Source organism: Hyposmocoma kahamanoa, unplaced genomic scaffold, assembly GCF_003589595.1.
Source record: "Hyposmocoma kahamanoa isolate Upper Pololo Valley unplaced genomic scaffold, ASM358959v1 93, whole genome shotgun sequence".
NCBI classification, from domain to species: domain Eukaryota; kingdom Metazoa; phylum Arthropoda; class Insecta; order Lepidoptera; family Cosmopterigidae; genus Hyposmocoma; species Hyposmocoma kahamanoa.
In genome coordinates this window covers 11,911,789-11,928,816 of record NW_020654810.1, presented here as the reverse complement: position 1 = coordinate 11,928,816, position 17,028 = coordinate 11,911,789, and the positions used below count along the sequence as shown (strand labels likewise).

The following is a 17,028-nucleotide window of genomic DNA, read 5'->3' as shown; positions in this document are numbered from 1 at the left end:
AACTTATCATATTTGTAGGATAGTACAAAAGATTATTGAAGGATACATAAATATTTGTGTAGTTTCTTTTTAAAAGTGCTAAGAACAATATTGTTTCTTTTAGTTACAATTTGTTAATGTGAGGTTTTCAGTATTTGAAATGAAAAAAAAAACACGTTTTAGTTTTATCAAAACTAATTTATTTGCTATAAAATAAAACAAGTCAAATATTTACATTATTCAGTCATTGATTAGTGACCTCTAGTTCACAGAGTAGGTATACAGCCAGTTTAATATGCCTACAGTAACGAGATGCAATCTATTATAAAGGACTGAATTTCGGTATAAGTGACCTACTAGAGGCCATAAACTCGTACAAATCCTGTAAAAATACGCGTTTATATAATTTTGTTGCGAAAACAACAGATGCAATGGTGAACTAAATATTCGAAAGTAGAGTAAAATCTATAAATTTTCTTTAATACTGATGCAAGCAAGCGATTTTGAAACGGTATATATACAAATGGCAACAAGATATTATCACAACTAATATTTACAGTATTTTATCTAGACACAGGTAACTTTAAAGCTTTACTAGTATGTAAAACAGAAACTAAAATTATTTTAAATACAAATTTATGTACACAGGTTAATAGATACGAACCCACACCCCCCAAGTTTATATCACTCTATCACGCAACATCTTATAAGATTTATGTTGACAAATAACAAGGAATACCTCAGTGATGGGTTATTTTTGTTTTAGAAAAAGACCCAACATTATTAAGATATTCTCTCTTAACTTGTCTAACAAAAAGAATAATATCTACATTTTAACACGCAAAAAAGCGCTACGACGCGAGTTGCGGAAACCAGCCCGTTACACCATACCATAACACTATATTTTTATTAAAAGAGCATCTCTCATAGCGAGTAGAACTGACTGAAATTAGCGTAAATTTAGGAACTAGTTATACACTTTTTAAAATAAATTATGCATTATATTAACTTGATTTTGCATTTATCGAGAAACTAGGAGTTTAATGATTATCGCGCTTACGGAAGCCTGGTTTAACAAAACATTCCAAACACACTTACGCTACCTAACTATAAAAATAATGCATGATCATAATCCCATTAGTTAAAAGTCCATCTTTGTAACATTACCACTTTTCTGCAAGAGGCTGGTTTAAAAATTAAAACCAATTTTGCACCCAAAATTGGTGCAAAATTTAAGTTGAATTAAAGTTATTTTTAAACTACAGTCCTTGTTAATGCTCCCTCTAGAACCTCAGGATTTTACTTTTCTACGAAGGCATTATGATACTTTGGTCCATTTGAGCACATGATTTATGATACTAATTTTTAATTCCTTTGAAAGGTTGAAGAGTCATTGTCAGGGAAACCGCATTTCTGCGACATAATCTAAATGTTCGAGATTATGGTGAGAATTCGATCGTCGTGGCGGTCGTGGTCTGTGTAGGTTATGGTGTGAGTGTGCTCGCATTACGCGATAGGTGCCTTCCCGTCGTGGACTTGTATCACTACTTTTACGCGGGCTCACCCAGTCATCATCTCGTGATCCTCCTGGTGGTTTTCTATGATTGTCAAAAGTACGACGATTGTCTTCATATCGTTGTCTCGACCAGCCCCGATCCATTTCATGTCCATAAAGGTCTAGCTCTCCTGACGGTTGAAACTGGCTGCTACTCTGACAATAGCTGGATCTCTTCCATCCATCCTCATATTTCTTCCTTCCATTTTCATCATCTCCCATTTGTCGTCGTTGTGACTGATTTGAACTACTTTCGCTTGTGTCTTCACCTGATGTGCCAATTCCTAAATCTTTATCATCACCATAGATTTTGTAAACTCCATTTGGATTTATATTCTTTCCGTTGTATGTCTGGTCGTTCAATACTAATTGCGGATGTGGTATACAATATGGATGTGGATAACATTTATCAATTTTAGACATTTTGAAGTCTTCTTGGTTTCTTGTGCACGAACCCGGCCCAAAGAGTGATAAAAGGACGGGCAAAAGGAATAGACCATGCATTGCTCCGAAAAATATCACCATAAACACCATTTTGAAGAAAACAGAGAATATGTAACTGTCTGCTAGAAGTAATGCTACTACACCAAGAATAGTACTGAAAGATCCTTGGCAGATTGGCAGACCTAGCGAATATAGACATTCGCTAACTCTCTCGTTCGGTGTTTTTGCTTTTGAAGCCATGTAAGCGTAGCAAATATGGGCAGTGAAGTCGACTGAGAAACCAATACACATTATTAAGTTGATCATGGAAATCGAGTCTAGGTTGATGTCCCAAAGAGCCATATAGCCAACCACGCCGATTTCGATAGATATGATACTGAAGGCCACCCACAACGAGCATAAAATATTAGGAATGAAGATAAAGGACGTGATCATCATCATGATGGCTCCGTAGCAGAGATTTTGGATCGATGTTGGTTTTACGAGCTCGAACTGGAAAAAACATCAAATATTTTCTCATTAAATTGAATATTTTCTCATGATCTCTGAATCTGTAAAGTTGTAGGTTTCGTGATAATTAAAACAATTAGAATTACCTGATCGAAAAATACGAAGTAAGGATGAAATACGGAGGCATTAAGTGGCGATTCCGCTACAACTTGGCGCAGAGCTTTGACCATTTCTTTTTCATGGTTAGTGCCGCTAATATTGATTGCTTGGATCAAGAATCTGGACGCAATAATTTGATCACCTGCATCGTTGAACTTAACGTCCAGTGAGAATGGATTTGATGGGAACAGCCACAACTTGAAACAATAAACGTCGTATGAGAATTTTATTGTAAATATATTGTGATAAAAGCTGAAATAAAAAATTTCGTATCTAGATGCCTACCTCTTTTAGATTTTTAATAAAGTCAATTTCGTTGTCAATTGTTACGTTTAAATAGTCGTTGTTTCTCTGTACGTATTGGACAAATGTTCGTAGCCACGACTCCGTATACAATGAGTTCGAAATGTAAGACGTATTTTCCAGCCTTTGCGTTAGTAATTCGACTTCATCTTGTATTTTTGGATCGGAATAGTTGTATTCGCCGCTTATTACTACCTGAAATCGATGAGTGATTATTAGTTAATGTTGAATATCGTCCGTAGGGAAAGAACATTTTCATCTCTGTATCGATGTTTATGCCGTATAATTCACCTGGATTCTGTAAGGGAATTCTCTGTAATACAGGTCTTCGCGATCGAAGAACTCAACAGAATATGAATCCACTTTAGAGAGCTTCCTCCTTTCTAATCCTTCTTTAATGTTAGTGACCCCGTAACTAGCTCCAGCCAAGTACGCTAAAAACACGACTATGACCAGAGTCTTCACGAAGTTATTGTTTAAGATGTCTGCCATGGTGTGACGGAAGAAACCCATGATGCAATGTTCCTTGTTGTCTATTGGGTTGTCTGGATCAGCTTGATCAATTCCTCCACTGCAGAATATCCGGTACAACCAAGATTTTTCTTCTGGAATAACATTTAAAAAATGTTAACTAATGGTATTTTGTAGCGACGGCATTAATTTCAAAATAATTAACGAACACACACACTCAACATAGCTCCGCAATAGGGAAACCCTGTGTCGCTGGTGCCATGGACACACACATAGACAACCACAAATTACACCCAACTCCGAGATAAATAAATGTAAGCCATACAAATATTTCTCCCGGCCCGGGAATCGAACCTGAGACCTCTCGTGTGGCAGTCCGGCATGGTAACTATTCGGCCACAGAGGCAGTTTAATTGAATGAATTGATTGTTATATAGCTACTATTGTGGAAACTTTATATAAGTAAATTCTTAAGTATTTTATCTGCAATCGATTTTAGTATTACTGTAAATTAACACTTGCAGAAATTATTTAATAAAATTCAATTCTACAAATACTACACGCATATTTCAAAAGAATAATTTTTACCTTTCCTCGCTCGAGATTCGGGCAAGACTTTAAGCCATGTTATCGTATGGCGGTTCTGTTTTTCACGGTAGCCGGACACAGCTACACAACCAGCGAAGAATGTCAGATGCCAGACAAACGTGAAGCACACGGCGAGACCTGTGAATATAATATAATAAATCTTGTAAATAATATTGTTTTTAACACAGACAATACGTGTGGTAGTGACATTAAATTTAGAACATCTGAGGCAAATTCAAGTGAACATAGACAATTTCCCAATCTAGAAAAACTGATCTCAACTTTTTTTATAAAATTTTGATCAAATTACCTGAATACATGCAGAAGATTTGTACCGAAGGGAATGGCGAGAATATACCGATAAAGAAAGACAACATATCAGTAACAGAAGTAATGGTGATTGATACGGCAGCTTCGGACAACATGATGGCCATTCTTTCTGGAACAGGTAGTTTGGGCGGAGTCCTTCGCCACGCAGCTAACATTACGAACGTGTCATCGATACCGATTCCTGTAATAGAATGGAGATTACTCTGTAACTAAGATAACTGCGTTCCGGTTTGGTAGGGTAAGGGTGCTGACGTAATTACAGGCACATGGGACTTGTCTACTTAAGTCTCAGGATGACGGGCGCAGTGGCATAGCCCCTAAGCTGCAACTGTTATGGACAGGCGCGCCGCTTACCACCAGGCGCACGACTTATTGGTCTCGTCACTTGGTATTATAAAAAAAGCTAACTTAAAAAAATCTGACAGTTGAAGTTCAAAATGTAAAAAACCTCTTGCATCATTATAAAAACTAAATCGTTATAAAAACTAATAGTGTTCACAACTCACCAATCATCAAAAACGGAGCAGCCAAATTGATTCCAATGAAGGAGATGCCCAAATAAATAGCGCAACCGAACGCAGCAGCGGTGGCCATAACTGCAGAAATGTTTCCTAAAAGACCTAACCAGGGCTTCGAACGAACCCAGTCTGCCATCATACATGTTACAATAGAAAATATCCCCATTAGAACGAATGTTGAACTAAAGAAGGGTATGACGGTTCTGGTGTTTTTCTCTAATTCGTGGTCGAGGGTTCTTGAGGCAAACCGCGCAATGGAAATGTGTTTGAAGCGACCTGTATCTTCTGCTATTCCGACTTCGTCCAGAAAAGCGTCTTCCCATGCTGCACCTCTGTAAATGAAATGAAAAAAAAAATCTGGTGAATATTCATAATTTATTTCGATGATGTTGAAAATGATATTCTGTCATAGTCATCTATTCTTGTTCCTCAAAATTCCACTTTTTGGTTTCCACTTCCAACTGATTGTCGAGGGCATTATCTCAGCCTCCTGGCCTACAATTACCGTACCTGTCGAATACAATCTTTCCGTCGCTCTCTGGGACTATTACGCAGTGCTTAGTATTCGAAACTGTTTACTAAACCGTGTCAAGATCGATGTCTATTATCTAAGTAAAGTCACTTGTTTACGAGAGCAGTGGCTATTGAAATTCAATGAGTGTCATAAAAAACAGAAACGGCAACATGTATAATGAATCGTCTGCAGCAATCCTAAGTTTCCCTTTAAATTATGATCGTCTACAATAATGGTTTCCTCAAGTTGCATGTAGACTGAGCCCCTGTTGTTATACTGATATTCCATGCGGATATCCTACGTCTATTAAGAGGTATTGTTATTAATATATGTTGATCCAGTGCATAGATATGAATAATATGATAATGATAATTTGATGTGCTTATTCAATTAAGACAAATCTAAAGGTCATAAGATATAATGATTGTTTTACTCAAAATAGTACAGACGTTAGGCGGCAACGCGGTTAGTGTTATGTCTACTTTATGGTTGCTTTCCGCAAAGATTTACTTAGTGGTTTCTTACCGTTGTTCCTGCAGTTTTGTATCGGTTCTGACGAACCATATTAGCTGGACAGCCGGTACAGAGACAACCATGTCATCGACCACCTTGGCACCTCCGAAGAAAACTGGAAACGCATGCGCCTCCCAGGTGACAGGGTTGAACATGATTGGGAAGGTCAAGTTCAGTTCGCCGCGCTCGACCTATGGGAAATAACAATATTGCAAATAAAATTATCCTCAATCCGCTTTGGGCCACCGTGGTCTATGATTTAAACCTCCGACCTATGATAACTCCTAAGAAACGTAGCAGTACGGCTTATATGTGTGTACTCTCGCCGCGTGTCGTAACTTGATATTACATTCGCATAATAATGAAAGGCGCGTGAGACGACCGCTAAGCGACGCGAGTGCATCGCGAGATTATACGAACGTGTGCGTCTGTACACGGTCCGTGCGGCGGGCGCGCACACACAAATCGCGCTGGTAAGTTTGTATGGATTTACCACACTTGTCTCATTATAGGTACTATGTCTAAACCCTCTCCTTGGAGGAAACTCTTGCCTGCAGTAAGACGCATGCATGCGTATGAATTGACGAAATAGCATTATGGAATCATAAAATAAACTATTCACTAACTGTTTATTGGGTTGTATAGTACTAAAATTGGACTGACTTTCGTGTGTTCAGTCAGCTAAATTGTGTGTAGGTACCGACATCAATATTTACTAGTTAATCATTATAAACGTACAGACTCATTAACCTATGAATAGGATATGTGAGACGGAATTGAACTGCGTAATTAGTACTTAACTATTCGCATGCGACAAGTAATATATGTCTATAGTAAATGAAAGTCCGTTATACCTATAGTTAGATATATTTAATTACGAGTTTTCTGATGTTGAGCATATAAGTAGAAATATGATTTCTTAGTGCTAACACTGAGCATGGGTATTTTTATAGTACCTATTTATTAAATAATGTATCGTATTTATTTTTTATGTCTGACTAAAGAGAGAGAAGAATTGCAGTTGCCTTATTTTTCTTATTGGTACTAGTTTGTCACATCTATATGCATACTACCTAAACGTTATGAATTTTTTTTAAACTCTTCATAGTTTCATTACAATCGTGGCATGTTTTAATTGCAATAATCGTAAAGTTGCGGTATGCGGCTTGAAAGTGAGTAATAAAGTACACAAAAGTACCCATTGTTAATAGGTAGGTACGTGAATCATTTCTTGGCTCTCGATTCCGTAAAGGATGTTTCATTCAATTCACCATCGCCGAACGTGAAGGAACTTGGTAATAACTTTGTAAAAGTGTTATTTTGGTATATCCACAATTGCGGGTTAAATACGTGCGCTATGTTATTTCGACAGTATTTTTAAAATATATCTTTAATCGAAAGATATGAATGATAATTATACCGGTTACAAAGCAGTATCATCTCACCTAGACTGGACACAGGAACTTTTTACTTTACTGCTACTGTATTTGAGACTTGTATAGACATACCTATTTCTGCCGCCAAGCAGTAATGTCAGCATTACTGCGTTCCGGTTTTGAAGGGTAAGGGCGCTGGTTAAATTTCAGGCACATGGGACTTGACAACTTATGTCAGTAGTATGTGTGTAGGGTAGGTGTCGGGCTCAGTGGCAGTGCCCCTTAGATCTTTTTTATTTAATGCTCTGAGTGGCACTGCAACTGTTAGGGACAGGCGTGTCGCTTACCACCAGGATCACGACTTGTTCGTCCCTTCACTTGGTATTATATAACATAAAAAAGCACTGGTACTGACCTTGCTGATGCATCGGATTTTACTTATTTTAATTATATGGTTATGTAATTATAAATTTAATTATATAAAACAGGACAAACCAGTGCGAGACAACCGCTCGCAAGAAAACAACTTGACATCCAATTCACAATATTAATTTTGCATTTTAATTTGCATTGTCAGGCTTTCTGAGAGAAAGTAAGAACGAAAGTAGAATGAAGTATAAATATGTACCTGGCATTAGGTACTTCACGGCAGAATAGTGAAGATCGGTGTTTCTCAGCAGCTTTTATTTTCTTGGTTCGTGAAATTTTATTTGAGAATCACTTTTGAACTTGAACTTTAGTCTCTGTTTGCACGTGATCAACATTCGCTAATTATTTAAATCATTCATTGCTTATACAGACAGTGAACGTGTGATTAATTTCAACATATAGCTGTTAACTAATTAACCTATATCAATTGCGTTGCATTGTTGACATGTGTTCGTGTTTTCTACTTTCCCTGTTTAGTTTCTGACCATTTTATATGTATTTAGTCGTTAAGATTAGGTATAGAACAAATATTAGTCCAAAATGCTCTCATATGCGGCGTAGTCACCATGAATTCGACTGATGATTAAGTTTATTTTACGTTTCTATTTTTTAATGTAGTTATTTATGTTTTACTACCATGATATTCCATTAATTTTGTGAAATTACTACACTAGTTTGTTATAATTATTAATACAAAGATGAACATAAATAAAAATCCCCTCGATCCGGTTGAACCAGCGACCTCGCCATCGTGTCTGACGCTCACCCTACTGAGCTACGAAACGAACCAGCAGACCTTACGAATAAATTAGTAATTTTCAAAATTCTACATACCTCCCCAATAATCTTGTCTAAATTAAGTATATCATTGACGAAGCACTGCCCTTCCCATCGTGCGCATTCTTCGCGGTAAGTAAACTTCTCTCCGGTAGGCAAGGTAACCGTGATGTTCTGCACCAACTCATCCAACTGTCGTAATTCCTTCCATATTTCTGTACGTAGGATGTTTGTGTTGTTATCCTTTGCCACTATTATCACGCGCCCGAATCTCCCTGAAAGAAAGAAAAATATTTTTTGTAAAGATTTAAAATTCGAATCTGCCTACTGCAGAAAGAAAGGCACAAACAACAAATTCGAAATTCCGAGAATTCTTTTTTTTGGATTATCAATGAGATTTAGAAAATCCTAGGTTTTTTTAGAGTTAAAATATATTTTTGATATTAAGAAGGTAGTTGTGGCTAAGAATGGTATTTCATGCGAGGAAGAGCTTCTTTCGTGCACCCCCTACTTTCGTGTTATTTTGTGAGTCGATATCGACAAGACTCAAGATATAATTCCGAGGGCCTTCTACTTCTAGACTTCTACTTTAGAAGGGACGTTGGCGGGCCGGATTAGAGCCTTTCGTGCGCTGGAGTTGCCCCGCGGGCCGTACTTTGCCCAACACTGATTTAGAGCACTAGTGAATAAGGATTTTGGAGGTATCAACAATGCGAGAGGTCAAATATTTTCATACCGAATTTCCCGGTCAGTAGGTAATAAACCCAGTTTCTAAATAAATAATATGAAGGAGGACCTATATGTTCTATACTATCGATAGAACGTATTATAAGGTAAATAGATAGATTTCATCAAAACCCTTACCAGCTCTCGTAATCCTGCCGACATTAAACCTGTGTGAGTAGTTAACTTTGAAATAATCTTCCACTATTCTCCGTTCGTGTTTCCCCTGTCCACTAACAGGTGAAAACAGGTATTCTGGGTCCATTTCATAGTGGACTCTCTGGTAGCCAGTTATCATTAGTAAACTCAGCAGGATTGGTATGATTATGAAATAGCCGGGTTGCTTGCCGACTATTAAGCCAAGTTTGTAAAACGATTTGTTTAGAGCGTCGTCGACGAAGGTTAGTTTGCAGCCCATCTGTAATCAAAAAAAGAGTGTTAGATTTTTAGTGTGTCATTTCCATTTTTAAATATTACTACTTATGTAAAGTTCATTTTATGATTTGATTAGTACTACAGTATGTGAATGAATAAATTTAGGTTCACTTTTCGTGGACGCGTTTGCGTTTAATTTTTATCATAATTTGTATGGGAATTAGAACAGCATCTCTTACGGTGAGTGGCAAAAACAAAAACAGCGAGTGTACAGAATATTTCGGCCTCAATACATAGGTACTGAATAGCATTCGTTCTATATTAAAGTACTTACTCTATATTAAAGTACTATGTTAAGCAAAGTGCCAGTTGTTTATATCATCAATAATTACTTGACTAAATAATGCTCATCATCTTTAGTGTTAAATTGATATTTCACATGAAGTCCTTGAATAGGCAATCAAGAATGGTGTTTTATTTAGATGTAAGTACAAGTTTTCGCCTAATGTGTTATACGCTTCAATAAATTTTAACACTTCGTAAATATTTGCCAATGAAGTCACGAATTCGTATTTTGTTTCTAAGACTATTGAGAAGTGGGATTGTTCAAATAAATCACAAACACGTAAATGCGTGTGTACACACACTATATATACTTACACTTATAAAAATGTTTGTATAAAATTATGATAATTGCTTAATTTAGGGCACGAAATAATAATAATAATAATAATAAGTTCATCGTACCTTGCTGTAGGTACCTTTTTATTGGAACTCACGTATGAGTTATTACAAATATTTAAATAGACGGATAGGTAAAAGTTGCTGTTATATGTTAGGTTTTCTAAAACAGCTTTTTAAAAGTAAGTTTAAGTTTTTAAAGTTTTGCCTTATATGCCAGTTTACCTTATTGCCACTGGTAACACCAGTTAACAAATAATTGTCCTCGGAGTTCTTTTACTACAATCCGTCAAGGTACAATTCGCTAAAATCGTGTGCTTTCCGACCTTTTCGTTGCAAGAAATGTTCACAAATTCAAACACATGTAGGTAATATGTGTAGCGTTTTTACATTTTCGTGATTGTTACACTTTACTTGTTACATAATGGGAGTACGCCCTAGGGATGAAGGGCGCAGTGGGAGATTTTTGCGATTTAAAGCTCTGAGTGGCTGCAACTGTTATGGACAAGCGTGTCGCGATCGCTAGGCGCACGACCATAAAAAAATGTACTATTGTAAGATACGAAGTTTGTACTCATGTAACGAATATTTACTGCGTTTAAAGAATTCACAATTAGAACCCTTTCATTATTTCATGTATACCGTAATTTCAACAGTCACGCTTTGTAAATATGTAGTTATGTTATCGCTTCCATAAGAGCTTGTAACTTGGCCCCGTTTCGAAATATCTGTTTGGGACTGGTTCTAGTGGGTTTTCACGAAAAGAAACTAAATGCTGTGTCTACATTCGACTGAAGTCTCACCTGCGGTTTTCTTCGAGCAGGTAACATAAATGACAAACCAGATGGAAATATGTAGGTTAAATTGCAATGATTAACTTATGACAGCACTAACGTTAAGTGTTGCATTATCACTTTAAATGCAAACGACTCATGACGTATATACAAACCTTCGCAATAGATATTTAGCTATTATAATATTTTTGCAGTTGATTAGATTACTTAGCGTTTATAACAACATTTACATTATAATAATAACAACGCAACTACGAGCTATGAGCCCCGCAATAGGGAAACCCAGTGATGCGGGTGCCATGGATACCATAGAACACTCCAAATTACACCCAAACTCACGAGAGAAATAAATGTAGGTCATAGAAATATTTCACCCGACCCCGCAATTAAACCCGGGACCTCTGTGTGGCAGACTAGCATGGTAACTGTTCGGCTACGGAAGCAGTTATTATTATGTTATTATAGTATAAGAAATTAAGGTGTCCTCTTCGCCTTTAAACTCGGCTCTTAGCTCTCCATTAAGTGTTCACTATGCGCAGATCAATTAAAAACGATGTTATATGCCAGTAATTCGAGGATACCAACACATTTAATAATAAATTGATTTTAAGAATTTGAAGTGCGTATAAGTAATGATACGTATGACTGATAGTTTGCCTGTATGCCAAGTCATTTTATACACTCACGTACGTAACTAGGTATATAGATAATACGTATGTGTAAACTATAAAAGTTATTTAACGTTGACGTATGAAAAGTAACACCAAAGTTCATCTACCTTTATTGTTTGAGGAACAATAATGAAACAGTCTTGATCTTGGAATTAACATTGTAACTATTCGACAAATTAAGCTTGTTAACTCAGCCTGCAGATGCCGTTGAAGATGAACCATCTCTATCTGACTTTTTAATTCCTACCACTTTGTTACACCAAGTAGCTTATCTAACTTTTATCAGAATGACAATAAAACAATCTGGATTTGCTGTATCGCGGTCTTATTAGCAAAAAGCGTGTTAAATTGGCAGCCACAGAGGCCAACTTGGTCCGTTTTCTTTGTTTTTAATTGCAACATAGTCGTTGATTCGCTCTTTGAAAATATGTTGTTTATCGCTTAAACTACCATTTGCATGATTTTATTTATCGATTAGAACTATGCCGACTTTGGTGGTAAAACAGCTATTAATTACCAAACGGGTGGTTTTGTTATGTTTAGTTATGTTGCAACCACGGCTTTTTAACTAGTCCTAACTAAAATATTTTTACTCCAGCAGCCCAAACTACTCTTCAACAAAGGGAACCAAACACTGAGCAGATAAATACAAAATATCGATTAAAACAGATAGACCCGTAGTTAGTGAGTGCGTTATTTACCGTTCAGCTACTGTAATAATATTATATATTATATATAATACGAAATATTAAAATCCCTACAACTTAGATATTTTGCAATATTTCGACCTCATCACTTAGAACATCTTTTGTATTAGATGTCATAACGTAAAAGACAGTTCTACGAAGAAATAATATTACGAAACCATTGACGTACAAAGTGACTCAAGCTGTAATATATACAGTTGAAATTGCATATGTATATAAAGTGTATGATTTATATAATAATAAATAATAATTAATTAATTAATAATATAATATAATAATTTATAATTAATAATTTTCGGGAAATCGGGATGTATTCCGAATTTCGAGATGTGGACTTCATGTTGTAACTTTCTCGAGCCTTACAGTCTACCCTTAAATACAGCCACTGTTGGTCAAATTGCAATTACAGCTTCAGCTAGTTAGTGAAATTGCATAATTTCCGTAACGATAACTATTAATCATCTAATTTAGACCTGCAGATGATTAATAGTTGTAGCTTTTGTTGGTTGCGACATTTGATATTATTAAAAAAAAAACAAAAAAAGAAGATGGAATATTGTTAGTTTAACATGTAGGTAGGTACGACTTGAAAATTTTATAATAAAACATCATGTTCATAAACAAACATCACATGTTGTAAATGTGGTATCGTATAATTAATTAAGTTCAGTGTACAATAGAGAAACTTAAGACGCTGCGTCGTGTCCAACGCTCTTACAAACGGAAGAGAAAAACACGAACACTATATTATGCACTATGTTATGGAACGTACCACCTGCCTTACCTCAGACTGGCTGCGCTATGGCGCCAGTTCGAAAAGAGGTATTTAGTACTCAATAGAAGAATAAAGCTAGCGGACCAGATGGAATTCCAGCGGTAGTCCTACGTAACTGTGCGCCTGAGTTGTCTCCTGTTCTCACACGCCTGTATCGCCTCTCACTTGAGACTGTTGTAGTTCCCAGGTTGTGGAAGCTTGCAAACGTGCAACCTGTGCCCAAAAAGGGAAGCAGAGCTGACCCTGTCAACTATAGACCTAACTCAGTCACTTCCATCTACAAGACTATGGAGCGTGTACTCAACAACCGTCTCCTGTCATACCTTGAAGACGACGAGGGCGATCTACCGGGGATCTTCTTGTGTATGCCTGTCACATATGGCGCGAGGCTATAGAAAAACAAGGCGAAGCACCTGCAGTGTCTTTGGACATTAAATATTAAGTAATATTAGTACCTTTGCGTATGCTGATGACAGCACAGTTGTGGATACGTACTTGACATATGCAAGGGTCAGTGGAGAGGAAATCCAGTCTTGTCGAGAGTCCATGGTTAGCCGTTTAGATTTGATGCTCAAGGCAGTCTCCGATTGGGGCGATGCCAATCTTGCCAAATTTAATGCTACCAAAACGCAGGCGTGTCTATTCTCCACTAAACGGAGTCCCTTTGAACTGACTCCGACTTTTCGTGATATATCCATACCGATAGCCGACCGTCTTCAGCTACTTGGAATGGATTTGTCGTGCAATCTGAAGTTCGGCAGATACATTGAATCCATGGCCAAAAATGCAGCCAGGAAGCTTGGCATCCTTTCCAGGGCTTTGCCTTTTGCCTTTGCCTGCTTATCGGTATGTTACAGGATATATCACGGAGAGCGTGCGATGGAAGTACACGATTTAATTCCGCCTTCCCCTTTCCATCATCGGGGGACTAGGCGTAGGCTTGGCTTCCACCCCTATGTTGTGAATATTCCCAAGATTCGCACGAAGCGTTACACTTCCACATTTATATGGCGAACGGCTATGGGGTGGAATTCTCTGCCTGTGGACTTGTTCCCTGAACGTTATAACTTGGACCTTTTCAAGACGAGAGTGAATAGGTATTATCTAGGTGTGCATGCTCCATCGTCGACCTCATCCTCACCTTCCATCAGGTGAGAAAGAGGCCAAATGCACACTTACATTAGAATTTTAAAAATGTGTAATATTTGACTTTTGAGTTTACCAATTTAAGTTACTAAAATAAATATAGAAGGCAAATCGCTTAATTTCTGTTTAGTTCGCGATAATTCTACGCTTCGCATGTGGAATGCGCAGACCTCCTTGACCGCTCGTGCGTTTCCTTTCACTAAGTACGCAAACTTCATGAAATAAATGTGAAATTAATCCACCAAGGATGATTAGTTTGTTTAGTTACCGCCATATAAATTAGGTAGATTGACCTCAATCTTATTAAACATTAAACACGAATTAATTCACAAATAATCCTCATGGTTATCTATGCACAAAACATCTTTTTGAATGAAGTAAGAATTATTGACTAAATACGAGTAAACATTTTCCTTGTAAGCCAATGACTGTTTTTAATTGTTTTCTATTTTACAGCGTATGTTATTCTATAACCGGGTGTGTAAGTACTGTCTATGTCGAACTTCGTGTAGGCCAATAGGTATAAGTATAAGGAGATGAATATTTCAACATGCGATCGTTGAAGTACCTCATCATCATCATTATTTCAGCCGAAAAACATTCACAGCTGTAAGTAAGTGCCCACCGATCTAACTGCTCACCAAGTCATTGGGTATCATCCTTGTGAGTGGTCTGCCCGGTATTCTTACTGTATACTTATCTACAGCCCTTATATGTAATCGTTTCAGAATACGAAGTCTAAGAAAAATAGGAGAAATGACATCGAGGTTAACAAATGTTACAGGATATATCACGGAGAGTGTGCGATGGAATTACACGATTTAATTCCGCCTTCCCCTTTCCATCATCGGGGGACTAGGCGTAGGCTTGGCTTCCACCCCTTACCTTACCTTTAACCTCTACGTATCGTGTTACTAGTTACAACATCGATAACAATCGTACCGTAGTTATAGTATCAAAGTACAGTAAAGATTATGTCATCTAGAACGGGTATTACGACCCAATTGTTTCCCACAAGTTCTACACTAGTGCTTTAATCGTTTGTACCTGCAAAAACTTGGTTATGTATATAAGCGTTTTTAGCCGAGTATAGTTCAACTTACCGCAGTATCTATAATTATAAGGAAGCCCGACATATTATAGAAACTCTAACAATTTGTCGCACGCAATCGGTTGAATGAGTTACATTTTTCATTGAATAAAATTAATAAAAGTTTAAAACTGGTTAGAAGGTAGTTAGAGATACAAAGATGTGTAAGAAACACATAAGAAATCCGTAAGATCTGCCGACTCAGTCTACATCTCAGTGGGTTAAGAGCTGTGACCCCGGCATAGTAACGGACACTGGTTGGTGGTCGAGTCTAGTCAGATAGAAGGAATTTTTGTTTATGTTCGATCTTTGTATCAACAATAATAACAAACTAGTGAAGTAGAACGTAGAACTAGAAGAAACTAGTAAGAAGTACATAAAAAAAATAAAGAAAATCATGTTAGTAAACCATCATGATATTCAATTCAGCTTAAGGCGGTTAACTCAAATTTGAGTCAAATTAAAACTAGTATTATGATAAATTAGTTACATTTATTCATTTCTGCAGTATTATTTAATGTTGCTTTATTATTTAACGTGCCAGCCAAGTCCACATAATTTACGAGGGGTAACATTTTGGCCCGTAGGTTTGCGAGGTGTACTACGTTAAGATTGTGTTATTTAAAGCATACTGTCAGTCCTTCTATACATGCAGTTTTGTTTAACAATATATTCAGGATGCTGTTGCAGTTGCCACGCTTCTGCAGTGCATCGGGAATGTTTGCTAACTTTCATGTAGATGGCTTCGTGGCATTATATGCGAAAACAAGTACTTTTGGTGCGCAGAATTCACACAGAATTGCATTCAGGGTCCAGTGCTCGCTTCGTCACTCGAATACATATCAATAAGAGTAAGAAGAGAAATTATTTGTAATACTAAACCCTATTTTTAAGTTCTGGTACTAACCCTTATGGACGATTGTCCGAAATAAAAGTTTTGAATTTGAATTTGAGTATTCCAATAAAACTTACTCAAAAACCGGTTCACCCGTGGATGTGCCTAAGGTGATTACGGGCATTGAGCAAATAGGGTACTCATCATCTTCTGTGGGAAATAATAGTTATATAATTAAAATTCTAAGTGTGATAGCGAAACTTTATGCTTGGAGTAATCAACAAAAAATAATTATCACATTATCTTCAACACACCAATAACTTATTTATTTAATTAAATTTTTATTGAATTGATATTCAATTATTTTTTGTGAAATTACTCCACTAGTTTGTTATAATTATTAATACAAAGATCGAACACTCAGAAAAAACACTCAGGAAAAATTCCTTCGATCCGGTCGGATTCGAACCGACGTCTTCTTGCATACCGTGCCAGACGCTATACCAACTAAGCCACGGAACGAACCAACGGACCTCACGAATTTTTCTATGTGCTTGCGTCGTGTCTTTGTACTTGGTCTTTCAACGACTTTTTAGTCGTAGCGCCATCTATGAGAAATCTATTACAGATTTATCACCCAGTTAGTACCTTTACAGCTACCAGTCCTGGCGAGAGATGTCGCTATTCACTGTATTAATTAAATTTTTATTGAATTGATATTCAATTATTTTTTGTGAAATTACTCCACTAGTTTGACCTTGAGTTAGTAGACCGGATCGAAGGAATTTTTTCTGAGTGTTTTTTCTGAGTGTTCGATCTTTGTAT

The 17,028-nt window shown here is 36.9% G+C and overlaps 1 protein-coding gene across 1 annotated transcript in view; it reads right to left on the bottom strand.

The window, feature by feature from the left end:
* Positions 1-266: 266 nt before the first annotated feature.
* LOC113237302 (patched domain-containing protein 3) overlaps positions 267-17,028 on the bottom strand; it is a 53,133-nt gene continuing 36,371 nt past the window's right edge. The window contains exons 2-11 of the mRNA XM_026473698.1: positions 9,271-9,547; positions 8,464-8,681; positions 5,837-6,015; positions 4,786-5,129; positions 4,260-4,460; positions 3,950-4,087; positions 3,182-3,495; positions 2,873-3,085; positions 2,575-2,784; positions 267-2,470 (exon numbers count right to left, since the gene is read on the bottom strand). Coding sequence (XP_026329483.1) covers positions 1,376-2,470; positions 2,575-2,784; positions 2,873-3,085; positions 3,182-3,495; positions 3,950-4,087; positions 4,260-4,460; positions 4,786-5,129; positions 5,837-6,015; positions 8,464-8,681; positions 9,271-9,547 — 3,189 coding nt within the window. The 3' untranslated portion in view covers positions 267-1,375. The remainder of the gene's footprint in view (positions 2,471-2,574; positions 2,785-2,872; positions 3,086-3,181; positions 3,496-3,949; positions 4,088-4,259; positions 4,461-4,785; positions 5,130-5,836; positions 6,016-8,463; positions 8,682-9,270; positions 9,548-17,028) is intronic.